Genomic DNA, 26,894 nt, shown 5'->3' with positions numbered 1-26,894 from the left:
TTACTGGTGTGCAGAGCAGCTTGTGCCTATGGTCTTTCTCAGAATCTCTTTCACCTCCTTGTTCCTCAGACAATAGATTAGAGGGTTCAGTGCTGGAGTGAATACAGCATAAAAGATAGACACTATTTTGTTGAGGTTGAATGGATGGATCCTCCTGGGCCTGGCATACATGAAGAGAGTGGCTGAGAAAAAGATAATGACTACAGTGAAATGGGATGTACAAGTGGAAAAGGCTTTTCTCCTTCCCTGGGATGAAGGCATACACAAGATAGTTGACAAGATACAGCAGTAAGAGAAAACAATGATTAAGAGAGGTATGAGCAGGATCACCAAGGCTAATACAAAGTCCACTGTTTCTGCAAGGGACATGTCAGTGCAAGAAAGGTTCAGGACTGGAGAGATGTCACAAAAGAAGTGGTTTATGATTTGTGGACCACAAAATGTGAGGCGTGAAATAAAAGACACCTTGACCAAGGAAATGGAAAAGCCTCCTGCCCATGACAGAATCGACAGCTGAAAGCACAACTTGTGGGTCATGATGGTTGGATAGTGCAGGGGATGGCAGACAGCCAAGTAGCGGTCATAGGCCATTACAGCCAAGAGGACACATTCAGTGCACATAAGGGAGATAAAGAAGTATAACTGAGTCATGCAACCGGAGAAGGAGATGGTCATGCTCTGTGACCAGAACCCAAACAAAAGCCTAGGCAATGTAACTGAGATGTACCAAACCTCTAGGAAGGACAAGTTCCCCAGGAAATAATACATGGGCTTTTGGAGGTGACGATTCCTTTTCACCACAAAGATGATGATTGCATTCTCAGTGATTGTTACCATGTAGGTTACCAGAAAGACCAGGTAAAGTAAGGTTTGGACCTGAAGCCCATAGGAAAATCCCAGAAGAATGAACTCATTGATAGCAGTTTGGTTCTTCATTCCATATTGGGTGTCCACAGCTATCCCTGCAGGTTTCAAAGCAGAAGAAAAATCAAATGTTAGAGTTCCTCAAAAGCAAGTTTGTGTGAAGAATTAAGGGCACTTAGTAAACTGTTTCCTGTGGAATCTTTTTACAAAGTAGAACCAACATTTCTTACAAGAAAGGAAGGAAGAGAGAGACACATGTTTTTGTTTCCAATGACTTGGTAGTTTGCTTTCAGTAGCAACACTGGAAAAACAAATGGAAACTTGGCAAAAAAAAAAGCTCCAGAACACCTCTGTAATGCATACTATTTTCCTGTAGGATGGAGTGTGGAAGAACACAGAGACTCTGGCTGATGACATTCCCATTGCTGAAAACAGTACCACAGAAGTTCTGGTAGTGTACAGACAAAAAAGGCTAAAAACATAGATGTAATAATAAATGAACATATAGTTTTGATAATGTTGGACTTTCTTCATTTCTGATTAGGAAATTATCCATCTCTGTATTTTTCAGTGACAGTGGTGAGGTTTATCAGAAGAGATTGCATGTTTCTATTGACTGTTTTGTTCTAGATTCCTTTTATAATCAATCAATATCTTCTTAATTAATTGAGCCTAGAGTATAATACTGTCTTTAGATATATGTCCTTCCAAAACACAGCACATGTTTACGCTCTAGAAATGCCTATTTCTCCTCATGGACATTTTAGTGATCCTTGACTGACCCTGAAGTAGTTGTCTGTACCGTAAATTATTTAAGATGGAGGAGGTGAGGTTTATTCTTACTACTTTTAAGGGAAATGAGAGCAAATGATGAACATATAAACATACCTCATTCCAATCTACTTACTCTTAGATTTTATAGCTCATTAATATATGCATGTTTGCGTATGCATGAGATAAAAATACGTCTGTACGAAAGATGTGTTAGTCTATTCAGAACTGTAACATACTCTTTAGCTATTCTCTTTCATCACCTACCTGAACATGTATGGTCCTTTGACTAATTAAGGGATGACAAATTTGACTGAAGACAAGGAACAAAGCTTTGGCAGCTTCTTTCTCCAAATATGAAAACAGAATACTTTCAGGAAATCATAGAATTGTAGAATCTGTTGGGTTGGAAGGGACCTCTAAAGGCCATCTAGTCCAACCCCCCTGCACTAAGCAGGGACATCTTCAACTAGATCAGGTTGCTCAGAGCCTCATCAAGCCTGGCCTTGAATGTCCCCAGGGATGGGGCCTCCACCACCACTCTGGGCAACCTGGGCCAGTGTCTCACCACCCTCAGTGTAAAGAACTTCTTCCTAACGTCTAATCTAAACCCACCCTGCTCTAGTTTAAAGCCATTGCCCCTTGTCCTATCGCTACATGCCCTCGCAAACAGCCCCTCCTCAGCTTTCCTGTAGGCCCCCTTCAGGTACTGGAAGGCCACTACAAGGTGTCCCTGCAGCCTTCTCTTCTCCAGGCTGAACAACCCCAGCTCTCTCAGCCTGTCCTCACAGGAGAGGTGCTCCAGCTTGAACATCTTCATGGCCCTCCTCTGGACCTGCTCCAACAGGTCCATGTCCTTCTTGTGCTGAGGACGCCAGAGCTGGACACAGTACTCCAGGTGGGGTCTCACCAGAGCAGAGTAGAGGGGGAGAATCACCTCTCTGGATCTGCTGGCCATGCTTCTTTTGATGAAGCCCAGGATGCGATTGGCCTTCTGGGCTGCAAGCACACATTGTTGGCTCATGTCCAGCTTTTCATCCACCAGTACCCCCAAGTCCTTTTCCACAGGGCTGCTCTCTATCACGTCATCCCCCGGCCTGCATTGATAACGAGGATTGTCCCTACCCAAGTGCAAGACCTTGCACTTGGCCTTGTTGAACTTCATAAGGTTTGCTCGGGCCCACGTCTCCAGCTCATCCAGGTCCCTCTGGGTGGCATCCAGTCCCTCTGGCCTGTTGACTGTACCACTCAGCCTGGTGTCATCTGCAGACTTGCTGAGGGTGCACCTGCTCCCTCTGCCTGTCATTGATGAACATATTGAACAGCACTGGTCCCAGTATGGATCCCTGAGGGACACCACTTGTCACCCCTCTCCATCTGGACATCGAGCCATTGAGCACTACCCTCTGGATGCGAACATCCAGCCAGTTCCTTATCCACTGAGCAGTCCTGGCAAGCAGGATACTTTTTTGATACCTTTTGTCCATCCAAAAGGAAAAAAAATCCTTTTCCACAGAACAAGTCCTGGTCAAGATCCATGATGCAGAGGAGATTCTAAGCAAATAAATATTCCCCATAGAGAACAGCAGTGACTGTCTAAAGCTCAGTGAAGAGTAAAAATGGAACAAGAGATCACCAAACATCTACCCTCACATTCAGCCTCTACAGTGTTCCTTCTATCCTGTCTTTACTATTCATGCCTTCCTAATGAACTTAAAAAAAGACCTGTACATCTCCAATTAGAAAAGTCATTAATAAAAAAGAATAGACACTGACGTGATACACATCAGTCGATATTTTTGTATTTATAAAACACACTGAGTATTTTTGTATTTACAAGGCACACCAAAAGAATATAAAAATCAAGGTAAAGAATGGCAAGCCAGGAAAAAACTTGCCTTTGTTTTAATATGGAAATTTTAATCGAAAGACTTGATGCATTTTGCTATTATTTTTAACTTGCAGGTATATTCCCTCATTATACATCTGTCAGTTTACATGATTAAAGTGTATGGTATGGGATAATCAAGAAGAACTGATTCTTTAGGCATTCAACCCAGTAATTTACATTGTAATGGATATGTGATTTCCTGGTTTATTTATCTGTTACTGCAAGACAACATTAAAACTTACTTACCAATTCAGGATTTCCAGGTATGCATGTGGCCTTTAAACTCTTGTAATGAGCAGTGGAGCAGATCTATTTTTTCTAACCTGCCTGAAAGGTTGTTCTTTAAAGGACTCAGTGTCTTCTTCTGGGAAAGCTTCTCTTGTACAAAAAAGCCTGAGCTAATAAAGTCCTCTGCCAATTAAAGAAACGAAAGGGGAGAGGAAGCTTATTATCTCTAATTATCTCCAATAATTATCTCCAGATGACAATTTATATGTATAATTCTATGTAGTAGAAACAGAGACTGAAATGACATCAAGGGAATAAAGACCATAACGGAAACTATACCTGTCATGCTTTGTACAGAATAACAAGTGTCTTTTCTCTAAAATGTATTAGAAAGACAAGACTAGATAGGAATTACATTTGCTGAATTTTTTTGAATTCTGCAGTTTTATTTTGAATGAAAATAGACATTTTGAGAATTATATATATATAATTCTTTTTTAAAAAAAGTCTCCTTCAGTTTACACATCTAAACATTAAAATGCAGGGATTGGTTCATGTTTAAGAAATCTAAATATAGACATCTATGTAAATGTGTCTACCGTAAGTATTTGGAATGCAGATTTTATTTTCTAGGCAGGCACTCAATGTCATCTTAAATGTCATTGTATCTATCTAATGACAAAACTGCCTCCAGAGATGATGACATATTACAGTATATATAGTATACATATATAGAGAGTGTATATATAAAGTATATATACTATCACATGTGAGTATGTATACTAATGTCAGGTACAGCACAGCTTCCTTTGAAAGAAAAAACCAGGAAAATATACAGAGAAATATCCTTGTATTCTAATACAGTTCCCATTGTAAACAACTGAAGAACCAGGAGTATGGAATACATTACAGACAGAAGACGACTCACAACTAAGATGTCATCGGATGTACTGGATGTGTCACTACAAAAACTGACACCACTCAATTTCCTTTCTTTTCTGGTCATGTTTATTCTTCCTTCTAGAGAGGTTGTTACATCTTAGATGGTACTCTCCTAAATAATCCCAAGGTACAGCACAGCTAGTCAAAGCACCTGGCAACAGAAAATTTCATTTAGAAAAACTAAACAACACAAACCAAAACAAAACGTTCTTTGCTGGACCAATTACTCTGCCTATATGAAAAAACAGTGAGAGATGGAAAGGTAATAGCAAACACTTACTTTTCATTTGAAACAATCTCTATTGCAAAGCTTTGAGTATGATTAATAAGTAAATGATCAATTGCAATTATTCCCCAACTGATTTTTTTTTTAATACAAAGTGTTATTCTATCAAAGAAAAACTGGGGTGGCATTGTTTGTGAATTCTGTCTATCAAAGATTTTTACTGGACTGTAATTTTTTCTCTCTTGTAAATGTTTTTTTCCATTAAAAAATTCCAGGGATTCAAACAAAATTTAAAGTTCCCAAGATTGTCCTTCTTGCCCATTTTGAGGATGGATGCAATAATTGCATTTTGAAGGCTTTGCAGACTTCCCCTCATTCCATGAGCTTTCAAAGAGAGCAGAGTTAATTAAATGAAGCTATTTGCAACCACGTTCAATGAAAGTGAAGTAAAGCAATCTTTTTACAAAAGTTTAACTATTAGAATGAGTTAGGTCTAGTTAGTATAACTGACAGCATTAGTATGTGAAGTATAACTGAATTTTGCCTTAATAGAATTAGACAAAATACAATTATCCACCTCTCCCAAATGGTAAAATAGCTTAATGGGCTTAAGCAAATACAGGCCCTAACTATTGAAACAAGATAATAATCACAAAGGAATGCAAAGCTCTTTGGAAGTACCTGGGACAAAGATTGTGAAAGCCAATAATGGTGACAGTATACCAGAAAGCACCAGTAAAACTCATGATCATAGGCCCTTGTTCTCATGGGGGACTTCAATCACCCTGATACTTTCTGGAAAGGCAACACAGCCAGGCACGCATAGTTCAGGAGGTTTTTGCAGAGCATTGATCATAACTATTTGGTGGTGGAGCAACCCATGAGGAGAAATGCACTGCTGGACTTTGTGCTGACACACAAAAAAAGGGACTACTTGGGGATGTGAATGCTGGGAGTAGCCTTGGCTGCAGTGACCATGAGATGGCAGAGTTCAGGATCCTGTGTAGAAGAAGCAGGGCAAAAAATAGACTTAAAACCCTGGACTCCAGGAGAGCTGACTTTGGCCTTTTCAAAGACCTACTTGGAGGAATCCCATGGGCTAAGGCTCTAGAAGGAAGGGGGGTGCAAGGGAGCTGGTTAACATTCTAGCACCACTTCCTCCAAGCTCAAGATCATCGCATGAGGGGATCAAGTGCATCCCTATGAGTAAGAAATCAAGAAAAGGAGGCAGGAAACCTGCATGGATGAGCAAGGAGCTTCTGGAAAAACTCACATGGAAAAAGGAAGTTTACAGAATGTAGAAAAAGGGACTAGCCACTTGGGAGGAGTATAGGAATGTCATCAAAGTATGCAGGGATGCAGCGAGGAAGGCAAAGGCACACTTGGAATTCAATCTGGCAACGGATGTCAAGGACAATAAGAAGGGCTTCTTCAAGTACATCAGGAGCAAAAGGAAGACTAGGGAAAATGTGGGCCCACTGCTGAATGAGGGTGGTGCCCTGGATGCTGCCTTTTCTTCAGTCTTTACTCCTAAGGCTGGCCTTCAGGAGTCTCTTACCCTGGAGGTAAGAGAGAGAGTCTGGAGAAAGGATGACTCTCCCTTGTGCGAGGACAATCGGGTTAGAGATCATTTAGGGAAACTGGATATTCACAAATCCATGGGCCCTAATGGGGTGCACCCACTAGTGCTGAGGGAGCTGGCAGATGTTATTGTGAAGCCATTCTCCGTTATGTTTGAAAGGTCATGGAGAACAGGAGAGGTGCCTGAGGACTGGAAGAAAGCCAATCTTCACGCCAGTCTTCAAAAAGTGCAAGAAGGAGGACCCGTGAAACTCCAGGCCAGTCAGCCTCATCTTGGCCCCTGGAAAGGTGACGGAAGAGCTCATTCTGGACGTCATCTCTAAGCATGCAGAGGAAAAGAGGGTTATCGGGAGTGGTCAACATGGATTCAGCAAGGGGAAGTCATGCTTGACCAATCTGATAACCTTCTATGATGGCACGACTGGCTGGGTGGATGAGGGGAGAGCAGTGGACGTTGTCTACCTGGACTTCATCAAGGCTATTGACACTGTCTCCCATAACATCCTCATAGGTAAGCTGAGGAAGTGTGGGTTAGGTGAGTGGACAGTGAGGTGGATTGGGAACTGGCTGAATGACAGAGCTCAGGGGGTTGTGGTCAGCAGTGCAGAGTCTAGTTGGAAGCTGTAACTAGCGGTGTTCCCCAGGGGTCAGTACTGGGACCAGTCTTGTTCAACATCTTCACCAACGACCTGGGTGAGGGGACAGACTGTACCCTCAGCCAGCTTGCTGGTGACACAGAACTGTGAGGAGTGGCTGACGCACCAGAAGGCTGTGTCGCCATCCAGTGAGACCTGGACAGGCTAGAGAGTTGAGTGGAGAGGAAGCTAATGAAGTTCACCAAGGGCAAATGTAGGGTCCTGCACCTAGGGATGAATAACCCCATGCACCAGTGCAAGTTAGGAGCTGACCTGCTGGAAAGCAGCTCTGCAGAGAGGGACCTAGGAGTACTGGTGGACATGCCAGTTGACCCTGAGGCAGCAATGTGCCCTTGTGACCAAAAAGGCCGATGGTCTCCTGGGGTGCATTAAAAAGAGCGCGGCCAGTAGTAGGTTGAGGGAGGGAAGTTATCCTCTCCCTCTACTCTGCCCTGGTGAGGCCACATCTGCAGTACTGTGTCCAGCTCTGGGCCCCCCAGTTCAAGAAAGACAAGGAACTACTGGAGAGAGTCCAGTGGAGGGCTACGAAGATGACCAAGGGAATGGAGCATCTCTCTGATGAGGAAAGGCTGAGAGACCTGGGTCTGTTTAGCCTGGAAAAGCCTGGGAGGGGATCTCATCAGTGATTATCAATATCTAAATTCAGACTCTGGAGTCTTCTAAAAGTGCATTTTTCTCAAGCATTAGAAGAGACTTTACTGAAAAATAAAATTACTGAAAGAAATTAGTCCTGTGTCACTCAAACCACGACAACTGTCAAATGAGAACTCCTATTTTTTTTCCTAATTCCTAATAATTCTTTTTATCTGGAAAGTTATTCATTTCATGTTTTCTTTTCTTGCAATTTGGAGCATGGTTACAAAATTTGAGATTTACTTATGGAATTAATCTGAGGTAATGTTTTTCTTCATCTGTTGATTTCAGTGAAACATATCGGGAATTCATATTTATATAAGTATGAAGACTTCTACTACCACTGTTTAAATTTCTCGGATCTCTCAGGAGTTAAGCATCTAAACTTAGATGCACTGAACTCAGACTTTCACTGCACAGGTAATATTAGGTAGTTTTATTTTCATCTGTCCATAAACTCTACATCAGAGGCAGAATTCATCTGAGTTTGGCCTTCTGAAATTGTTGTACTTTATGGAGCTTAGTACTAGGTATAGTACTGATTAGACGATGTAAAAAACTGTATAAAGTTTATGACTTTGTTTCTTGGAGTGATCACAATTGCGTTCCTACCTTCTGTCCTTTTGAAGTCTATCTGGATGAACCATACAGAAAAGTTGGTAGAAGCAACTGCACCACAGTGACTGTGTTCCTTCTCCTGGGCCTCTTCAGGCATACTGAGATGCAGATCTTGTTTTTCTTCATGTTTCTCCTGAGTTACACTATTACTATCATTGGCAACAGCCTTATCGTCGTTGTCACACTTCACCCAACCTTTTATACACCCACGTACTTTTTTCTCAGGGTCCTCTCCTTTATGGACATCTGTACTACTTCATCCATTGTACCCAAGATGTTAGTGAATTATCTGTCTCAGGACAAGAGCATTTCCTACGTAGGCTGTGCTGCTTCCTGATTTTTCTAGCAGGAAGTTGCTGAGTGCTATCTTCTTGTTGCCATGGCCTATGACCATAACATGACCATTCACAGCACCCTGAGATACAAAATTATGATGAACAGAAGGGATTGTTTTCTCCTAGTCCCGCTGTCTTTCCTCACTGGTAATGTTGTGTCGGTAGTGCAAACTGCTTGGGTGTACATATTGCCATTTTGTGAGCCTAAAAGATTAACCATTTCTTCTGTGGTATCACTTATTATACTTTTGTGCACTGAAACACCTCTGTGTGAAATTCAGGACACGATGACTACACTATTGGTCTTTTTCACCCCATTTTCTCTCATCCTTCTGTCCTATATCTTCGTCATCTCCAGGATTTTAACCATGCCCTCTGCAAAGGGAAGATACAAGACCTTCTGCACCTGTTCTTCCCATCTCCTCATGGTGGTGCTGTACTATGGGACCGGGAGACTTATTTACCTAAGACACAAGTTCAGCTATCCACAAGATGCTGAAAAAGTTCTGGCTTTAATGTACACAACCATAACTCCCATGTTAAATCCCATTATTTACAGCTCGAGAAATAAGGATGTGAAAAGGATTTTAAGAACAATGATGAGAAAGGTGAAGAAAAGGTAAATTTCTTACTGAAAACACAGAGAGTGAGATTCATGGGATAAATTCAGATATCAAAGGAAGACAAACGCAATGTTTCTGTGACGTCTTTGTATCCATTCTATTCAGCAAAGAAAAAAAACAGAAGTTGCAAGGAAAATATCACATGACCTGTTTCTTAGGGTGATAAAATCACAGCCTAAAAGATTCTACTTAACACCATTTAGTATAAAAGAGTCTAGAAGAATATTTATCCTACCTAACTGTACTACTTTGTCATTCAGCTCCAGAGAAAGACATCTAAAAGTAAATGTCTACATGTGAGGTAGCTGTCTTAGCTCTAATTATAGTAAATCAAGAGATAATCAAGTATATAGAAAAAATAATACAGTCCTCACTCTGGAATACAGAAAGTGATTTGAATAATTATAAATGATATCTTTAGAATAAATCATATGACAAGATAGATATCAATCCAAATATAAAACCTAAACTGAGATGTAAGAAATTAGTGTAGATCTGTCAGTTGAAGTAAAAACTAAATAAACTTCCATATCCTATTTGTATTTTCGTAATCATTTATTAGTGATATCCTTTCTACCATTTTTCCAATATTTTTATTTCTTTTTCCAAGAGAAAAAAGTAAATATTTTTAGGGTTTTTTAAATTATAAATTTTCAGTTGTTATACCAAAGAGAAAAGTAAGAAAATAAAACCACTGAAAACTGAAGAAAACGCATTAATTCCTTTTCTTGGTCCAGTTTTATTGTCTTTGTTTTCTCTACTATGATTTCTCTGTTCTGGAAGTAATGTTCAAGCCTTCTTCATATAAGCTTCTGAGAAAAGCTATCAAGTTGGTGAGAGAAAGCACAACTAGACATGATTTTAAAGGTGATTGTAGTACTTGCATCTAAAGGAAAAATGTTCAAAAGTTTATAGGTATCAGTTAGTCCCAAACAATTGTCTTAAAAGCCCCTTTGACTTCTTTGTTCTTCAACGTGTGTGATATCCAGCTGAGCACTTCCATGAAGCTCCACAGGGCGAGGAGGTTTTGCACATCCCTTCTACAGATGGTAGTTTGAAAACAGTTGACATAATAAGGATGTAGGACAGGACAATCAACAGAAAAGGACTAATAATGAGCCTTGCAGACATAGTGAAGAGCACAGCCCCATTCTTGGATGTGTTTGTGCGTGCCAACTTCAGCACAGGAGAGCAGTCACAGATAAAATGGGTGATCTGGTTGCAGGCAGACTGAAGAGTGTTCTTTAAGTGCTCTGTGCCACTTCTGATGAAAATGCCAATGATGTAAGAAGTGGATGCCAGAATAGCACTTCCTAAATTGCCAATGGCTGTGTAGTGCTTTTGGCAGCATATGGCAACATAGCAGCCATGAGCCATGGCTTCCAGAGCACATCACCCTCTGAGTCCCAGGATGGTGAAGTGCTACATTAGTGCTACACAGCATGATCTGGAGTAATTTTATGCTTCACAATGAGGTGAATCAGCAAATTGGGAATAAAACTGGTGATGTAACAACTGTCAAAGATCAGTTTTGCACAGAATAAATGCATGGATGTGTTTTCTTTAAAGAGCATAATGATGAGGACATTGTCCAAAAAATGAATGTCCAGAAAATATAGGAAGAGAGGTCTCCAGCTTACCAATATTTGAAAATCAACCAGGATGAACTCACTGTTTGTCATATGAAATCTAGTAATAGCCCACTTCAGAACCATCACCTTTAAAGACACTACGTGTGAGGAAGTATTAATAAACGGGAAAATTCCCTGTTGTGCAGATCAATATGAAAGCAAGCTTTCCCACTATTCATCTACTGTCATTTATTTCAAACTGAAAAGTATTGGCATTAAACAAATTATTATCAGCCATTGTTTAAAAGGGGTTCTTTTGATTTGCTCACTCCTCCTAGTTGGGATAGGGAGAGAATCATAAGAGTAAAAGTGAGAAAACTTGTGGGTTGAGATAAAGACAGTTTAATATGTAAAGCAAAAGCCTCGCACACGAGCAAAACAAGCCAAGGAATTCATTCACTACTTCCCATCCGCAGGCAGGTGTCCAGCCACCTCCAGGAAACCAGGGTTCCATCACGTGTAAGTTATTTGGGAAGATAAACACCATGGCCTTTCCTCATAGAGCAGGCTTCCCAATCCTTTGATCATCTTGGTGGCCCTTCTCTGGACCCTCTCTAGCCTGTCCACATGTTTTTTCTATAGCGGGAACCAAAACTCACACCATATTCAGGTGTAATGACTTTATCTCTGCTGGTGATGCCCTTGTTGATGCAACCCAGCATTCTGTTAACTTTTTTTGCCACAGCAGCGTGCTGTTCACTGTCCAGCAGGACTCTCAGGTCCCTTTCCATAGAGCTGCTCCCCAGCTGGGTAGTTCCCAGCCTGTGCTGCACTCATGGATTATGTTTTCCCAGATGCAAGACCTTACACTTGTCCTAGCTGAACTTCATAAGGTTCTTGTTAGCCCCCTCTTCCAGCCTATCCAAGTTTTCCTGCAGAGCGACTCTCTCTTCCGAAGTGCCCACTTCCCCACTCAGTTTGGTATCATCAGCAAACTTCATTAGGGTACACTTGATCCCATCATCCAGATCACTTATGAAGATATTAAGCAGCGTTGGGCCCAATATCAATCCCTGGGGGACCCCACTTTTGACAGGTTGACACCTCTGGGTGCAGCCTGTCAGCCAGTTCCCCACTCACCCACACAGACCACTTGTCTGAACTGTAATACGTCAGTTTCTCTAGGAGGAGGCTGTGGGAAACCATATCAAAAGCCTTAGAGAAATAAGGGCAGACAATGTCCACTGCTCACCCCATGCCAATGGAGCAGGTTACTTTGTCACAGAAGGCGATCAGATTTGTCAAGCACAATTTGCCGTTGGTGAATCCATTCTGGCTTTTCCCAATCACCTGCTTCATTTGACTTGTGACGGCCCCCAGGAGGATTAGTTCCATAACTTTCCCAGGGACTGAAGTAAGACTGATGGGTCTGTAATATCCTGGGTACTCCTTTAAGCACTTCTTATAGATGGGGGTGATAGCCTTCTTCCAGTCTTCTGGGACATCCCCTGATCTCCACAACTTCTCAAAGATTATGGAAATCGGCTTCACAGAGACATCAGCCAGCTCTCTTAACATCCTCGGGTGGATATTGTCAGAGCCCATCGATTTGTAAGGGTCAAGCCCCTGTAATAGTTCATATACCAACTCTTCCTTCACTGACAGTGGGTTTGTGTTTACATCAACCTGGATTGTTGTTCCCAAGGCCTGGGGCCGAGCAGTGCTGGAAAAGACAGAGGTGAAGAAAGTAACAAGAACCTCTGCCTTTTCAGCATTGTTGGTGACTGATTCACCTCTCTTATTTAACAGTTGGCCAATATTTTCCTTCTGTTTCTGCTTGTTGTTTACGTACCTTAAGAACCATTTCTTGTAGTTTTTGACATCTTTGACCAATTTCACTTTGAGCTGCACTTTTGCTTTTTTAACTGCATTTCTGCACATCCTGGCAATGCCCTTGTAGTTCTCAATGGGTATTAATCTGCTTTTTCATCTCTGTTACGTTTCTCTTTTGGCTTTGAGCAGACGCAGAAGCTCACAGTTAAGCCAAGGGGGTCTCTTGTTCTGCCTTCTTCCCTTCCCTTTAAAGGGGATAAACTATTTTTGTGCTTCCAGGAGAGTGCTCTTGAAAAACTCCCAGCACTCACTATTGTCCATGGAAGCTTCCCACAAAATCCCTCCCAGCTGAGCTTTGAGCAAGCTGAAGTTTGCTCTTCTAAAATCTAAACCCTTTGTCCTAGCACTAACCTTCAGACTATCACGCACTGAGATATTACAAAGCAGGTTTTCTTGGTTTGTGACTAACAAGTCCAGCAGAACGTCATTGCTGGTTGGCACATCTAACATTTATATGAGGAAACGGTCTTCTACACATTCCAGGAACTGGAAGAATGGATGACATGTGAGCTGCTGTATTGTTCTTCCAACAAATGTCTAGGTAGTTGAAGGCACCCATATGAAACAGGTTCTATTGACCTGAAGCTTTCTTAAGTGACCCAAATATTGCTTCATTGGCCTAATCATCTTGATTTGGAGGTTGATAGCAGATGCCTACTATGAGATCCCCCTTGGAGACGAGCCCTCTGATCTTGACGCAGAGGCATTCAGTGGGTTTCCACAATCACCATAGCTGACTTCTATACATTCAAGATTCTCCTTAACACAGAGCAAGACTCTTCCTCCTCTTCTTCCCTGCCTGTCTTTACAAAACAGCCTATAGCCATCCATTGCGGTCCTCCAGTCATGTGAATTGTCCCACCATTTTTCAATTATTCCTATGATATCATAACTTTCTGACAGGGCATGGAGCTCAAGTTCCTCCTGTTTGTTCCCCAGGCTGTGTGCTTTGGTATACATACACGTGAGGTGGTTGGTCTTCTGGTTCTTATCTTGGGAGGCAGCTGAGGAACATTTGTCACTGCTCTGGTTGCCCGGCTTATTGCCCAGTTGGTTGCTATGGTGTGAGCATTGCCACTTTGGACCTAGCCTCCCAAGCCCCTCAGTTTAATGCCTTCCTCACCAAGTTGGCCAGACTGCTGTCCATGTGATGGGAGCACTGAAAGCTAGCTCAGGTGTACAAAGTGAACCTGATACCAGATGAGGATCTAAATACTGCCTCTATTGCTTACTGACAACGTAGCTCAAGCTAGAATTTTACTGTGGCAGAATTCAGCAGAAGAAATACAATCATGTCAGCTGAAAATGTGCTTTCCACATTAGTTTTACAGTTGAGCAGCAGTACTTTCAAAGCTCTGTGGGACAGTGTTACCCTTGCTTTAAAAATCATGTGTAATCCATTAGGAATCTGTACTGTGTTTCATAATACTTTTCTTGGCATCCTCTTAGGATTTGTGTTTAGTTAATAACTTCTGAAAGAGAAGGACGAATCTCATGGCACTTACTTTTCTATCAATAATAGAGTTACATAGTCACAGAAATTAAGGCTGGAAAAGAACTTTGAGAATTCTGCTCTAAACCCCCTAATGCACAGTAGAAGTACATTCCTGTAATTCTGGCTAGGTATGTGATTAATTAATATTAAAAAAAGTGGTACTGAAATTTGGTTTTCAGTCTAATTATGCAGTATACTCTGTTGCTGTAAGGGACGGACTGTAAATTCCCTGATGAGGGGCAGAAGGCCCTCCAAGCCTTCAATGGAACGCCTCAAACACTTGCAAGGAAATAAATAATGCAGGCCTGGCCTTCAAAGAACTGATAAGGCTCACACTTCTGGCACCTGAAAATGTGCGAGAACTGTCTTGTGAAGACAGGATAGTTCTGCCACTCGTGTGGTGAGCTCACTAGTTCTCAGTTCTCCAGGCCATTGTGTCCAATGAGTGACCTTTGCTTCATTATCCGCGAAATGCATATGAAAGCGCACACCCCTGCATGTGCTAATGAAGATTATAGAGATCATGCTAAACACGTATGACTATGGCACTCGTCTCTCCACCCAAATCATGCTGCACTTCATCTGGGAGAAGGGAGAAACATGATACGAGGCTGTCCTCGGCAAGAGGGGTGGACCATGCTAATTCAGCAAACATAAAAGGGGAAAATAAGTGCCCCTAGGGGGAACAAAGAAGAAACAATAGAAGAAGATAGTGCCTGGGAAGATTATTCCCAAGAAAGAAGACCGCGCCTGGGAAGATTTTTCCAAGAAAGAAGATTATGCCTGGGAAGATTCCCTGAAAAAGACGCTGGAACCAGGACCGGTGATCGCTTTATCTCTGTCTTTTTCTCCGTCTTTTCCTTTCTCTATCCCTCAGTTTGTCTTTTCTCTTAGAATTAAGTAACGGTTAGAGTTGTTAAGTAACGACCTTAAGTACGACCTTAAGTACTGCTTGCCATAAATTGTCCTATCCCTGTTGTTCAGTGACACGGTGCACACCTCACCACTTGCCATAATTTGTTATATACCTAACCAATTATCATGGACTTGTTAAGACCTACACTAACCATTTTGGTAAGCTAATAAATGTTTCTATATGTATCTTGAGATTTATCTCACCATAGTCTGCACCGTTGAGAATTTACGAATCTGAAGTCACTTACCCCCCCTCTTTACTGGGAGTGGGATGTGACAGTTGCTTAATGAACCTTGATATTCAGTAAGCTTTTCTTAATATCTAACCTAGAATTCTACTGCTGAAATAAATCCGTTATCTTGTATTTCTTTTCCTGTGAGACATGAAGCAGAGGAGTACTTTCATTTCTGCAACTGACTTTTATGTACATAAGAAACTCTTGGTTTGTTCTTCATATTCCCAAAGTAAACATGACCAGTCCACTTAGTCTTTTAGGTTATGTTTTCAAAATCCTCCAATAACTATGTTGCTTTTTGCTGGATTGTCTTTCTAATTAATTTGTGAGTAGAAAAGAGCAATTTACAGACTATACTCTGATTTATTTGCCCATGATGATGTTTGCCACAAAAGCATGATGTCCAGGGATTTTGGCAAACTTCAGATTTTCTTCAGAACTTTTGCTTAAGTTATTGTTCTGTTTTCAGTATTTCTGCATTGAACTGCTGTTATCTATTCCTTCTCTTATTTGAACTGCTTGTTGGTGCATACAGAACTTTTTTTTTTTCACCCCATGTTGTTACAACTAATTAGAATGCTAAGTTTTGCCCCAGGGGCTTTCTGCTATTCTACTTTAGAATATTGTTGATATAGGAAAACATATGCAGCATTTATCTATCATTTAAGTCATTAATGAATATCTTGAACACTAGAACTCCCAGAAAATGTGCTGTATATGCTTTCTTTTTATAGACTTGCTATTTGGAGATTAAATATTTAGGAATGGTTACTAATTTTAGGGGACTAATTAAGACTCCTCAGCATAGGTATCTAATGACACTGGACCTAATGTCCAAATGTCCAAAGGTATCCAAAATAACTGCAAAGAGCTCGATGCATAACACAGGACCTACAGATTACCATACTTCTGAAATACATTTGAGATGAGAAAGGATACCCTAGGTATCTCTAATTCAGCTGTCTATCTATTTTTAGGTATCTACTTCACTCCCCTAAATTTTACCTGGTTGCTCTTGGCAACTTCTCCTATTATATGGGTTTTCAGCCATACAATATGTGTGTGGAACTGGGACCGGACAGTCCGGATGTGGGGAGCGAGTGTGGAGTCTTTCTAACCGCGGTTCCAATCTCCCGCGAGGGAATTGGCCGGTGAAGAGACGAAGCGTCAGAGATTGAGTGAAAGACAGCCCCGGGAAAATTGGGTGCTTGACTGCTGTGGTGAGCGGAAGACAGCCCCAGGGAAAAGGGGAGCGGGAAAGTGACGTCAGATATACCCCAAGACAGTCCTTTGGGGATAAAATTGGCTAATTGGAATATTGATCCGGATACTAAAAATAAGGATAAAGTTAAAATGATTCAGTATTATATGATAGAATGGACAAAGGAACCTCTACGAGCAGACCATTTGTATTGGCCTAGATATGGGCCCTTTGAAGGGTGGATGTGCCAGGCTTTAAACCTTTATGTAACCTCTAAAGAATCCTTCAGCCCAGAGGAGAGGGAATATGCCTCCTGCTGGAAAGGGGAGATTTGGCCAAAAGGAGTTAGTACCTTTAAAATATCTGAGATCTCAAGGGAAGAAAAGGAGAAGCGGTGGGATCCTCTGGAAACTTTGCCCCCTCCCTACCGCCCCCCCTTCTCCTGGAAAAGAGCTGACACCTAGTGGTAGGAGAAGGTCGGACAGGTCTCAGAGGTTCATTGAAAAAGTATCACTTCCAAACTCTCCTAGGTTACGGCGGAAAACTTCTGTTAAAGTAAAGGAATCGGAAGACGGTGCAAGAAACACCAGGAGTTAGTTTATTCCCCTTAAGGGAAGTACCCCTGGGGGGAGCACAAGGGGGGATAGGATTTGTAAACGTTCCTTTGACTTCCACTGAAGTCAGGAACTTTAAAAAGGAATTAAAAAGGGTTACTGGAAGATCCAATAGGCCTATCAGAACAATTAGACCAATTCCTAGGCCCTAATATTTATACCTGGGAGGAAATGCAGTCAATAATAAGTATAATATTTTCTTCCGAAGAACGGCAAATGATTAGAACAGCTGGGATGAGAATTTGGGAAAGGGAAAATCAGCAAGGCCCACCTGGGGACCAGAAGATGCCAATAGTACACCCAAATTGGAATCAAAATGATGTAGAGGGTTGTAGGAACATGAGTGATTATCGAAATTAAATTATTAAAGGTTTAAAAGAAGCTGCTCCTAGAGGGCAGAATGTAACCGAAGCATTTGATGGGCAGCAGGGAAGGGAGGAAACCCCGACCGAATGGTCTGAAATGCTGCGACCTGACATGAGACAGTGCTCAGGAACAGATTCAGAGAGTCCCACGGTGTGGAATAAATACTAAATTGGCTAAAAAATACAAAAGTACAGCATTGTTCACACATTAAGGAAAAGTATAAAATCAAGAGGCTTCTGAGGTAGAAAATAGCCGCAGCTGGCATGAAGGACACAACATCTGTGGTTCCCTGATAAGCTACATGAGGTACGGGACGGGATGCAATTATTCCGCGGCTTTACCTTATGATGTATAGCAGATACGGGAATGGGATGATACCATGAAACAGATAAGCTGCCAATTAGCTGCCCGCTCGATACTTGGAGCCAACATTTTGTCAAATTTTGATGAAATGCTGTCCTTTGTGAGAACTTTGCTCATTATAATGCCATTATAATACCAAAACACACCTCCATCCCGAAGGCTACCCGCCTCCAAGGTGCGACCACTCCTCCTTGAGTCTGCGCCCTGAATTTCTTGTAAACTATACCTTTAATTGTGAGGTGAGAGAATTTTACACCAATCATGATAAAAGTATGTATGACTAAAGTCACTCAAACTCCACCTTGAAGATAACAAATAGTATAAAAATAGCCCAAGAGAGGGGGGATACCCAGGGAAGACACCATCACAAAGAATTACATCACTGACTTCTGGGATCAGTCGACGGGCTGAGCCTCTCTTCCCCCCTACAGGGACGCCTCTGGGTAAGACTCAGATTATACTGACTGCTTCCTCGGGAAACTTAGAAATTTCTCTAGAGACTCTCTTTTCTACATTTAGAGCCAGGCTGTATCGTTTATAACTTTGTCGCACATTTTGTATATGTAACAATACTTTCATTTGCACATGCTTTGCAGACAGTGTATTTATCACCGGCAATCCTAAGAACCTATATATCTGTTGTTTAAATAAACCGCACTGTTTAAGTAGCTAGTCATTTTGGTTTCTCCCTGAACGTGACCAAAGACTCAAGAGTGGCCGTGCTAGTTCATGAGCACGACTAGACTGAAGGTGCAGTCCACTATTAGTGTATCCAAATCGTAATAGTTTAATACGTATTAAACGCGATTGGACTGATAGTGGTGAATCGGTCATCACTCAGAATTTAAACCTAGCCGCACCTAGCCTCCTACCTTGGTGAGGAGTGTTAGAACGCAAGGGGGTTTATTTTCTGCCAAGACCGCTTTGCCCCTTTTCACGCAACGCGCGGGGCAAACATTACTGAGAGTTCAATTTGTTACACATGCCTGGCCAGACATTCGAAGAAAATTAAGAGAAACTAGAGGACTGGCAGGATCGGGGCCTGAATGAATTATTGAGGGAAGCTCAGAAAGTATATGTACGAAGAGATGAGGAGAAGGCTAAAGCAAAAGCTAAAATCATAGTAGCCACCATGAGGGAAGGAAATATTCAGAAAAATCCCAGGGTGATGGTGGGGATGGGACGTAATCCTGAAAGGCGGGAGGAGACTTTTCGACGGAATCAGATCCCTCCCAGAAGGGGACCATCGGGAACTGAGAAAAGGAATGAAGGAAGTGGATGTTTCTATTGTGGGAAACTTGGGCATTTTAAGAAGGAATATCCTCAAAGGGATAAAGATCAGAAAATGTTTAGAGAAATTGAGGATTAGGGGTGTCAGGGGCTCTACCTCCTGGAGGATAACTATCACCTTGAGCCCTTGATAAACCTAAAAGTAGGCCCCCAGGAGGAAGTATTAGGATTTCTAGTAGATACAGGAGCTGAGCGAACTTGTGTTCGTAACATACCGAAAGGATGCGTTATAAGTAAGGAAGTAATTAATGTAATGGGAGCAAAGGGGGAAAGTTTTAAAGCCCCGGTGATCAAGCAGGTGGTTTTTGAAGGTAATGACAAAATAGGTGTAGGGAATATCTTGTTAGTGCCTGGAGCTGGGTCCAATCTGTTGGGAAGGGACTTGCAGATTCAGCTGGGGGTTGGAGTAATCCCCAAAGATGGGAAAATGATTGCAAAAATATTAAGTCAGGAGGACGAATCCAAAATTAATCAGCAAGTTTGGGCTGCAGCAGACATATAGGTTGGTGCAAGACTTACAGGAGGTGAATAAGAGAACTCTGGCTCGGTACCCTGTTGTACAAAACCCTTATACCCTTCTGAGCAAAGTTCCCCAGGAACACAGCTGGTTTAGTGTAGTGGATTTAAAAGATGCCTTTTGGGCATGTCCCCTGGCTGAGGAAAGTCGAGATATCTTTGCTTTTGAACGGGAGGACCCAAACACCGGATGTAAACAGCAGCTTAGATGGACAAAGCTACCTCAAGGGTTTACGGAGTCTCCCAACCTGTTTGGACAGGCTCTGGAGGAGCTGTTACAATCTTTTCACACCCCTCCAAAAACTCAAATCACTCACTTATGAAGGAGGGGAGGCTAGTATTAAACAATATGTAATGCAGATTGCAGAGAACTTGGAACAACTAAGAAATAAAGGGTTGCTCCCACAAACTGCCCTGTTGGATTTTAAGATCCATAACATTACAATTGGAGAATGGGTTTTAGTAAAAACATGGAGAGAGCAATCTTTAACTCCCCAGTAGGAGGGTCCCTTTCAGGTGCTGTTGACTACAGAAGCTGCAGTACGGATGAAGGAAAAAGGGTGGACTCATGCCAGCAGAATAAAAGGACCAGTAGAAGAACCTAGAGACTGGACTCTGACTTCAACTCCCGGGGACACCAGACTCACCTTAAAACGCCAACCAACGCGGTGATGTGTGGGAGAGGAAATGAATAATAACTTAGAAATCACAGAAACTTGGGGAGTGAAACCAGAACTTTATCGTTGGTTTCGGGTACGGCTGGGGCAAACCTTAAGTAAAATTATATATCCTCCTTGGGGAAGAGCACTCCTGTTACAGACAGGAGGGTCAGGGTTGTATAAAACTGAAAACTCTCTGTTTGCACTTGCACGTGATTTATATAAAGAAGATAGTCGGCTATATCCTAACCTTGAGGAAGAACTACAGCCCCCTTCAGTACCCCGTAGTATACCTTGTCTGATACATCCCTGTGCTAGACATCATAGTTGGGTGAAGTGCGAATGTTTAGGTTGTAAGCAAAATTGGTATTACCATTCATCCCGAAGACATCCCTTCTGTTTAAATTGCTGGAAGCAAAATTTGAGTTTGGCTCAAACTCAGATACGATATACCAATATCGTAACATTGATTTGTGGGTGGGAATTGCTAGTGCCGGTTCTATGGGAAATTCCTGAAGAATGGTGGGAAACAGTGGTCTCTAAGTGTAAACACTGATTTGCTTGGAAAAAGAGATAAGAACCCTACCTGCTACAAGAGCCAGGGATACCGGATCAAAAGAGGATGGAGGGCAAGACCAGGTTGGCCACTGTACTCGCTGCCAAGAAGAATTATTTCTCGGCTGTTGGAAGCACCCCAATAGGCATGAGAGGTAGGAGTATAAGCCATACTGGACCTCCATTCCTTGTATTGTTATTAGCGGTATCCCTAGTATCCAGTAAGGAATGCATGAAGTGTTACCAGCAGGTCTCCTGGAATAGGAAGATGGTTTCCACTATGACAGTGCATTCACATATCAACAGCCACTGTTATAACTGCCGTTAGTTAACAGTGTGCAAATACGACCAACACAAATATTGGGTTGGGAAGAATTTAGGAACAGGCGGAACAAGACTAGGAGTGCATTGTCCGAGAGGGGAGCAATGGCTCTGCTTTACTAAAGCCGGGCATTGGGACATATCAGACGGAGGTGGGGTACAAGATATGATAAAAGCCAAAATAGTGAGGGCTGCTATCTACCAAAACCAATTAGCCTTAGACTACTTACTGGCGGAAGAAGGGGGCGTTTGTGGAAAATGGAACACTTCAGATTGTTGTTTAAAGATAGATGGTAATGGGGATGCAATATTGGAAATAACAGAAGAAATCCGGAAAATTGCGCATGTACTGGTTCAAAAATGGGAATCTATGTTAATTGGTGGAATAATGCTTTTGGCGGAACCTGGTGGAAGAAACTAGGCTACATTCTCTTATGTTCAATTGCTGGTTTATTATCTCTTCCTTGCTTAATCCCTTGTTTTATACGCTTAATTATAACAGTAGTCCAAAGCACACAAGTAGTTTCCATACCCAAGAATCCAAAATTGGCAGCCTCAGGCTCAACTAAAAAGGTAATGGTATTATGGAAAATAAGAAATACTCCACAACAATTGGAAGAAGCAGAATCGATCTATGAACAAAACAAATGGATTAAGCAAAATGAAAGTTATGGCTCAAGCCAAATGTAGTATAAAAGACACAAAGGGGGAATTGTGAAAAATAGTGAAGGTATTGTTGGCTTTCGCCATAATAACAAGGCTAGAAATCTTTGACTTATAAGGATAACTAACCTTTAGTAAATTAGGAAACATGAGAAGCCTCAAAGATAACAACTAACAGCAACTGTGAAGAAAAACATCCGAGAGAAACAAAAGAGAACTTCTCCAAAAGACTCCACAAATGATTAACAGAAGGAAACAGATGCATAGGAGAAGGGAGCTGATGATAATCGATCCTACCAGAAGGAAACACATGCATGGGAAAAGGGAACTGAAGATCATCGATCCTCAGAAACAATTGTCAGAAGGAAACACACAAATAGAAGAGAAAAAGGACTAATGATAATCAATCATTATCAACAATTACTCTGCCTAAAACAGTGAATACGTATGCAATATTGAATGTATATAAGACATGGTTGAAGTGTTAGCTGGTGTGCCTCTGACTTGAGTCATGCACCCAGCGCTGTGCTTTTGCTTTATTGACTTTGTACCTATAATAAAATAAGTGCCATTTCTCTTTAAGGGATCTGGCTATTTATTACACAATATATATTGTATGTATAGTTTCAGCCTTTACTAGTAGGCTCATCTGTACAATCTTTCCTTACTTTATTTTAAGAAAGGTGTTATAAACATGCTAAAGGTAAAACCGGTATGAGTTCTACCACTTCTACAATATATCTGAGTAGTTACAATTTGACAAATATTCACAATGGTGTTATGATCCGCAAGAGTAACAGCTTATTACATGAATAATATCAAATGGAATTGAACTTAACTCTTTGAGGAATTAAAGGCATTACATGGAAATTAATTTCCTGATGTACCATAAGACTATAAGCTATGGTATCTACTCAGCACAAAGGACTGTCTAATACAGTTTCCTGTCTTTGAAAGTGGCCAAAATAATTTTCTAGGGAAAGGCATGGTAAGGGATAAACCTGTAGAGATACAAATATAGTGATACACTGTCTTTAATCTTTTTAGGTGCTTCACTCTCTCTTCTGACTAACAAGAGAGAACAGATAACAAATCTACTCTTATTCAGCTCATTGTTAGATGCCTAAAAGCAAGTGAGATGAATTCTTGTGGAATGGGTGCTGAACCTGAAGAAAAAAAGCGCTCAACAATTAATATAATTTTTCCAGAAAGTAACTCTATCTAAGTAAGCAGCGTGCTCATTCAATTAAACTTTCTTCAACCCATAGCTATGTGTCAGACTGCAGTTACAAAGCTTCTGCAACAGGATGAATGATTAGTAGTGGCTTCCTTGGTCCCACAAGACAGAAAACACATCACTCCAGAGAGTTCAATGGAATAGTCTCTAATAAAAGACAAGAAGAGGATAACAGAAAGTAAGAAAGCTATGTCACCTCATTTCACTGCAGTTCTCACAGGATTTGCTCGTTCTTATTTGGATAGCTGGCTCAGGTAGATATTCCAATTGCTTTTATACTAAGTATGAAGAAAAAATGGTTCAAAGGTGTGGTTCCCTGACGGGGGCAGCAAATCACTCTCTACAAGTGCCTTGTTCTCTTCTTTGTTAATGTAAAGGCATTAGCCAACTAACTAGTTGTTATTGACATGGTAACTACTTAACATTAGGAGAACAAACCCCATCTCTTAGACGAGAGATCAATCATAAATGAATTCTCAACTTCTTGCTCATCTCAAAAGTTGTAGAAAATAAAATAACTTAGTTTTAACTTTAGTGCAATTAAATCAATCTCTTATTTTAACTTCAGCTGAAGTATCAATGGATGCTTTCAGTATGAGTTAATAAAAAGTTCTTCTTTTCAGCATCCCTGGTGTTATTCCTTGGGCACCACATGAAAGTTGGGGGGATGCAGCATTCTTCAAGGGCAGAGTGTTTGAAAGGCACTCTCTGTTAAGGCAAAATTCTCTGGGGATGGAAGAAACAAAATAGCAACCTATTATCCCATCTTTTGTAAAATGCGTATTATTTCCTGTTCCACAATACTCTTAGTTTCTTTCACATGCGACTGAGATAGTAAGAATATATTTAGGTTCTAGAATTAAGGCTGAGTTAGGAATATGAAAGGAGCTAAGCAATAAGGAGAGAGGTATGTGTTGACCTCCTTCTCAGCAGACAAGAGCAACATGGAGAAGCCTTTTTTTCCTGGCAGTAAACTGCACATTTTTGTGTAAAATTTTTGGCTTAAAGATGAACTGAGAGGAAGGATATAAAAGAATAGTAACATAATTTGGAGAAGGAGAGAGCTGGAGAGAGCTTTAAGTATTGTAGTGTTATAATTTTGAAAACATTTACTAATTTTTTTTTGTCTAAACAGATCACTTAAGAGAAGAAGACTGAAAGGAGGTATTACATGGTTGAAATTCAGATATCTATCATGAATTAATTTCCTTATCTATCAATGTATCTGTCGATATATTTAATCAGCTTACCTGCATTTCAATTATAACCTGTTCTAGACATGCATGTTCGACGTAAATGAATTCCACTGTTATTTTATTCTTATTTATAGGCAATTTGGAGTAGATATATGAATGGACATTTGTTATCTCATTATGCTATGTTTTGTACTGATAAACTCACTCAACAGTTTCCAATATGCATTTGCAGAGAGAACAGAAGGATGAATAGCAAATAATGACATCTTAAGAAAAAGAAGAAACTATTCTTTGCTTGGTGAGTACTCAACTTCTAAACAAAATAGCTCAGTGAATGTACATTTTGCAAAAACTATAAGTTCGGATTCCTTGGGATCAGGACAAAAGAGTGCAGAACCATGCTTGCACATATACAGAACAAAGCAGGAGTGGCGGGTCTTTGACATTGTACATGTAGCCAAATCCCTTTCCTTTTAACTCTGTAGTACTTTTAAAATACACACCAGCGTATTTCCATAGCTCACACAAGGGTATTTCCGTAGCTCTTTTTTGGTTTAAAAAGTTAAAACAAAAATGCTATCTTTTTGCAGACTACTTTTCTTTGTGGATAGCATTGTATATATTTTCTTTAAATTTAATGGAATAAATTCATCTAGTTTTTTAAAAATAACAAAATTAAAAATAACAAAATTAAAATTAAGCCCTTAAGAACACAATTTAAAGAAAAAACCCAACAAAACAACTTTACTTATTACAACTTTACTTATTACTTATTTACAACTTTTACTTATTAAAAGATGGATGGATTCAACTTCATCTAAGTTTAAAGGTAACGGTATTGTAAATTCAGATAGAAAAATATTTCCAGATGTTTATCCCTTTCCAGTATCTTTAATGCTAACTAACATGTATCTGGAAACTGTAACTAATATGTATAAGGAAAAATTCCATTTTTTCTTAAATCCAGATTTCTATGACTAACTTTTAAACAAGTCAAAAATTGGAAAAAATGTTTATAACTAAGAACATGTACATAACAAGACTTCCTGAAGACCAATGATTTTCCCATTTGCAGACTACGCAGACTGTGCTGGCAGCACCGGAACCCAAGAACTAGACACTTATTTAAATGAAAAGAAAGCTTTGCTCTGTTGTAGAATATCATATCTCTTCCTGTGGTAACCTTCAATTTTGGAGCCCCCGATCCTTTTCAGATCAAGTCCACACGTACTCCTACTTGCCTTGGGTGCCCACACGTGTGACATGCTGGATCTGATTCTGCTTGGACTGTTGGAGTGAGTTGGACAGCTTTTCAGAATAGGAAACCCATGCCAAATGTGGAAGTGGTAAAAATGGGGAATTGACTCAAACTGCAGTTATGCTTCTTGAGACCTAATAAGATTCAAGAACGTGGAAACACTTTGCGATGATATTCTGAGATAATTTAGTTCCGCATTCAGAGCTACGAACACCTATGTGTTTGAGATGCATCACATCTGTGTTAGACATCTCTCAGGTTAAGTGACTAACAATAATCACAGGAGATTATCTCTAGGAGAGTACTATGCTTGGGATTCTTACTGCTTCTTCCCTATATAAGTTCCTTCATTTTACTGAAAAATGTAAGAAGGGCATGTTTGTACAGAAAACATGTCATGAGTGTTCTCTGCTTTAAAATCCAACTATCTGATATTTGATCTGAATCATCATAAAAACAAAACAAAATAAACTAAAAAACCAAACCAACACCTAACAACACCCTATCTCCTCCCTCCCCCCCACCCCAAACATTCTAGCCCCAAACTCCCACTTGCCGTAATTCGTCATGCAGGACCAAAACACACATATATATGTATCTCACAGACCTCTGTGTCTGCAGGGGTTATACTGAAAGCATATGCCGTGGGAATTTGTGACCCTCAGCAGAATCAGAAAAATGCTAAATAGTAGAATTTCTGAGAACTGGACGAGCCTTTAACTCAAAGTTTGCGCAGGACTGAGGTTCTAAGTGAGGAAGCAAAGTCTAGGACCAATTACACAGACTTACTGGAATTCCTATGGTGTCCTCATACTTGGTGGTGGGTAGCCTAATTTGTAATTCTGTGTTGTCAGGATGAAGACAAACCACAAATCAGAGAAGCACATCTTCAGTCTCGGGCTCAGCTTTCAAGACTTCACTCCTTTGTGGAATCTGAAAGGTCCTGGTAAGAGAGCAAAACGAATAGGAATAGCAAGTGCCAGTTGGGCTCAATGGGGAAAAGGCCTATTTCAAACACTTTCTGCATACCTCTTCCAACCCCCCTGCTTCCTAACATGGATTGAATTCTTAACCTCACATTGATCTGCTACCTGGGAGACAATTAATGTGATTTTGCATATTCTGATTCCAGTGCTAACATCATGCATTTCCCTCCCCCTCAGGTGACATAGAGTAA

General features: G+C 40.8%; 2 protein-coding genes across 2 annotated transcripts; one reads left to right on the top strand and one right to left on the bottom strand.

Moving 5' to 3' along the window:
* LOC128919433 (olfactory receptor 6B1-like) lies at positions 1-936 on the bottom strand. Its single transcript, XM_054224761.1, has one exon. The coding sequence runs from the start codon at positions 934-936 to the stop codon at positions 1-3; it is 936 nt and encodes a 311-aa protein (XP_054080736.1).
* Positions 937-7,372: 6,436 nt separating this feature from the next.
* On the top strand, positions 7,373-9,368 carry LOC128919432 (olfactory receptor 10A7-like). The gene is given in 3 exon segments (XM_054224760.1): positions 7,373-7,493; positions 8,084-8,212; positions 8,422-9,368. Coding segments are annotated over 3 exon segments (1,197 nt in total).
* Positions 9,369-26,894: the final 17,526 nt, after the last annotated feature.

The sequence above is a fragment of the Rissa tridactyla genome, chromosome 19 (genome assembly GCF_028500815.1).
Source record: "Rissa tridactyla isolate bRisTri1 chromosome 19, bRisTri1.patW.cur.20221130, whole genome shotgun sequence".
NCBI classification, from domain to species: Eukaryota; Metazoa; Chordata; class Aves; order Charadriiformes; family Laridae; genus Rissa; species Rissa tridactyla.
The sequence above is the reverse complement of the archived record's forward strand: the minus strand, read 5'-3'. Positions and strand labels throughout refer to the sequence as shown.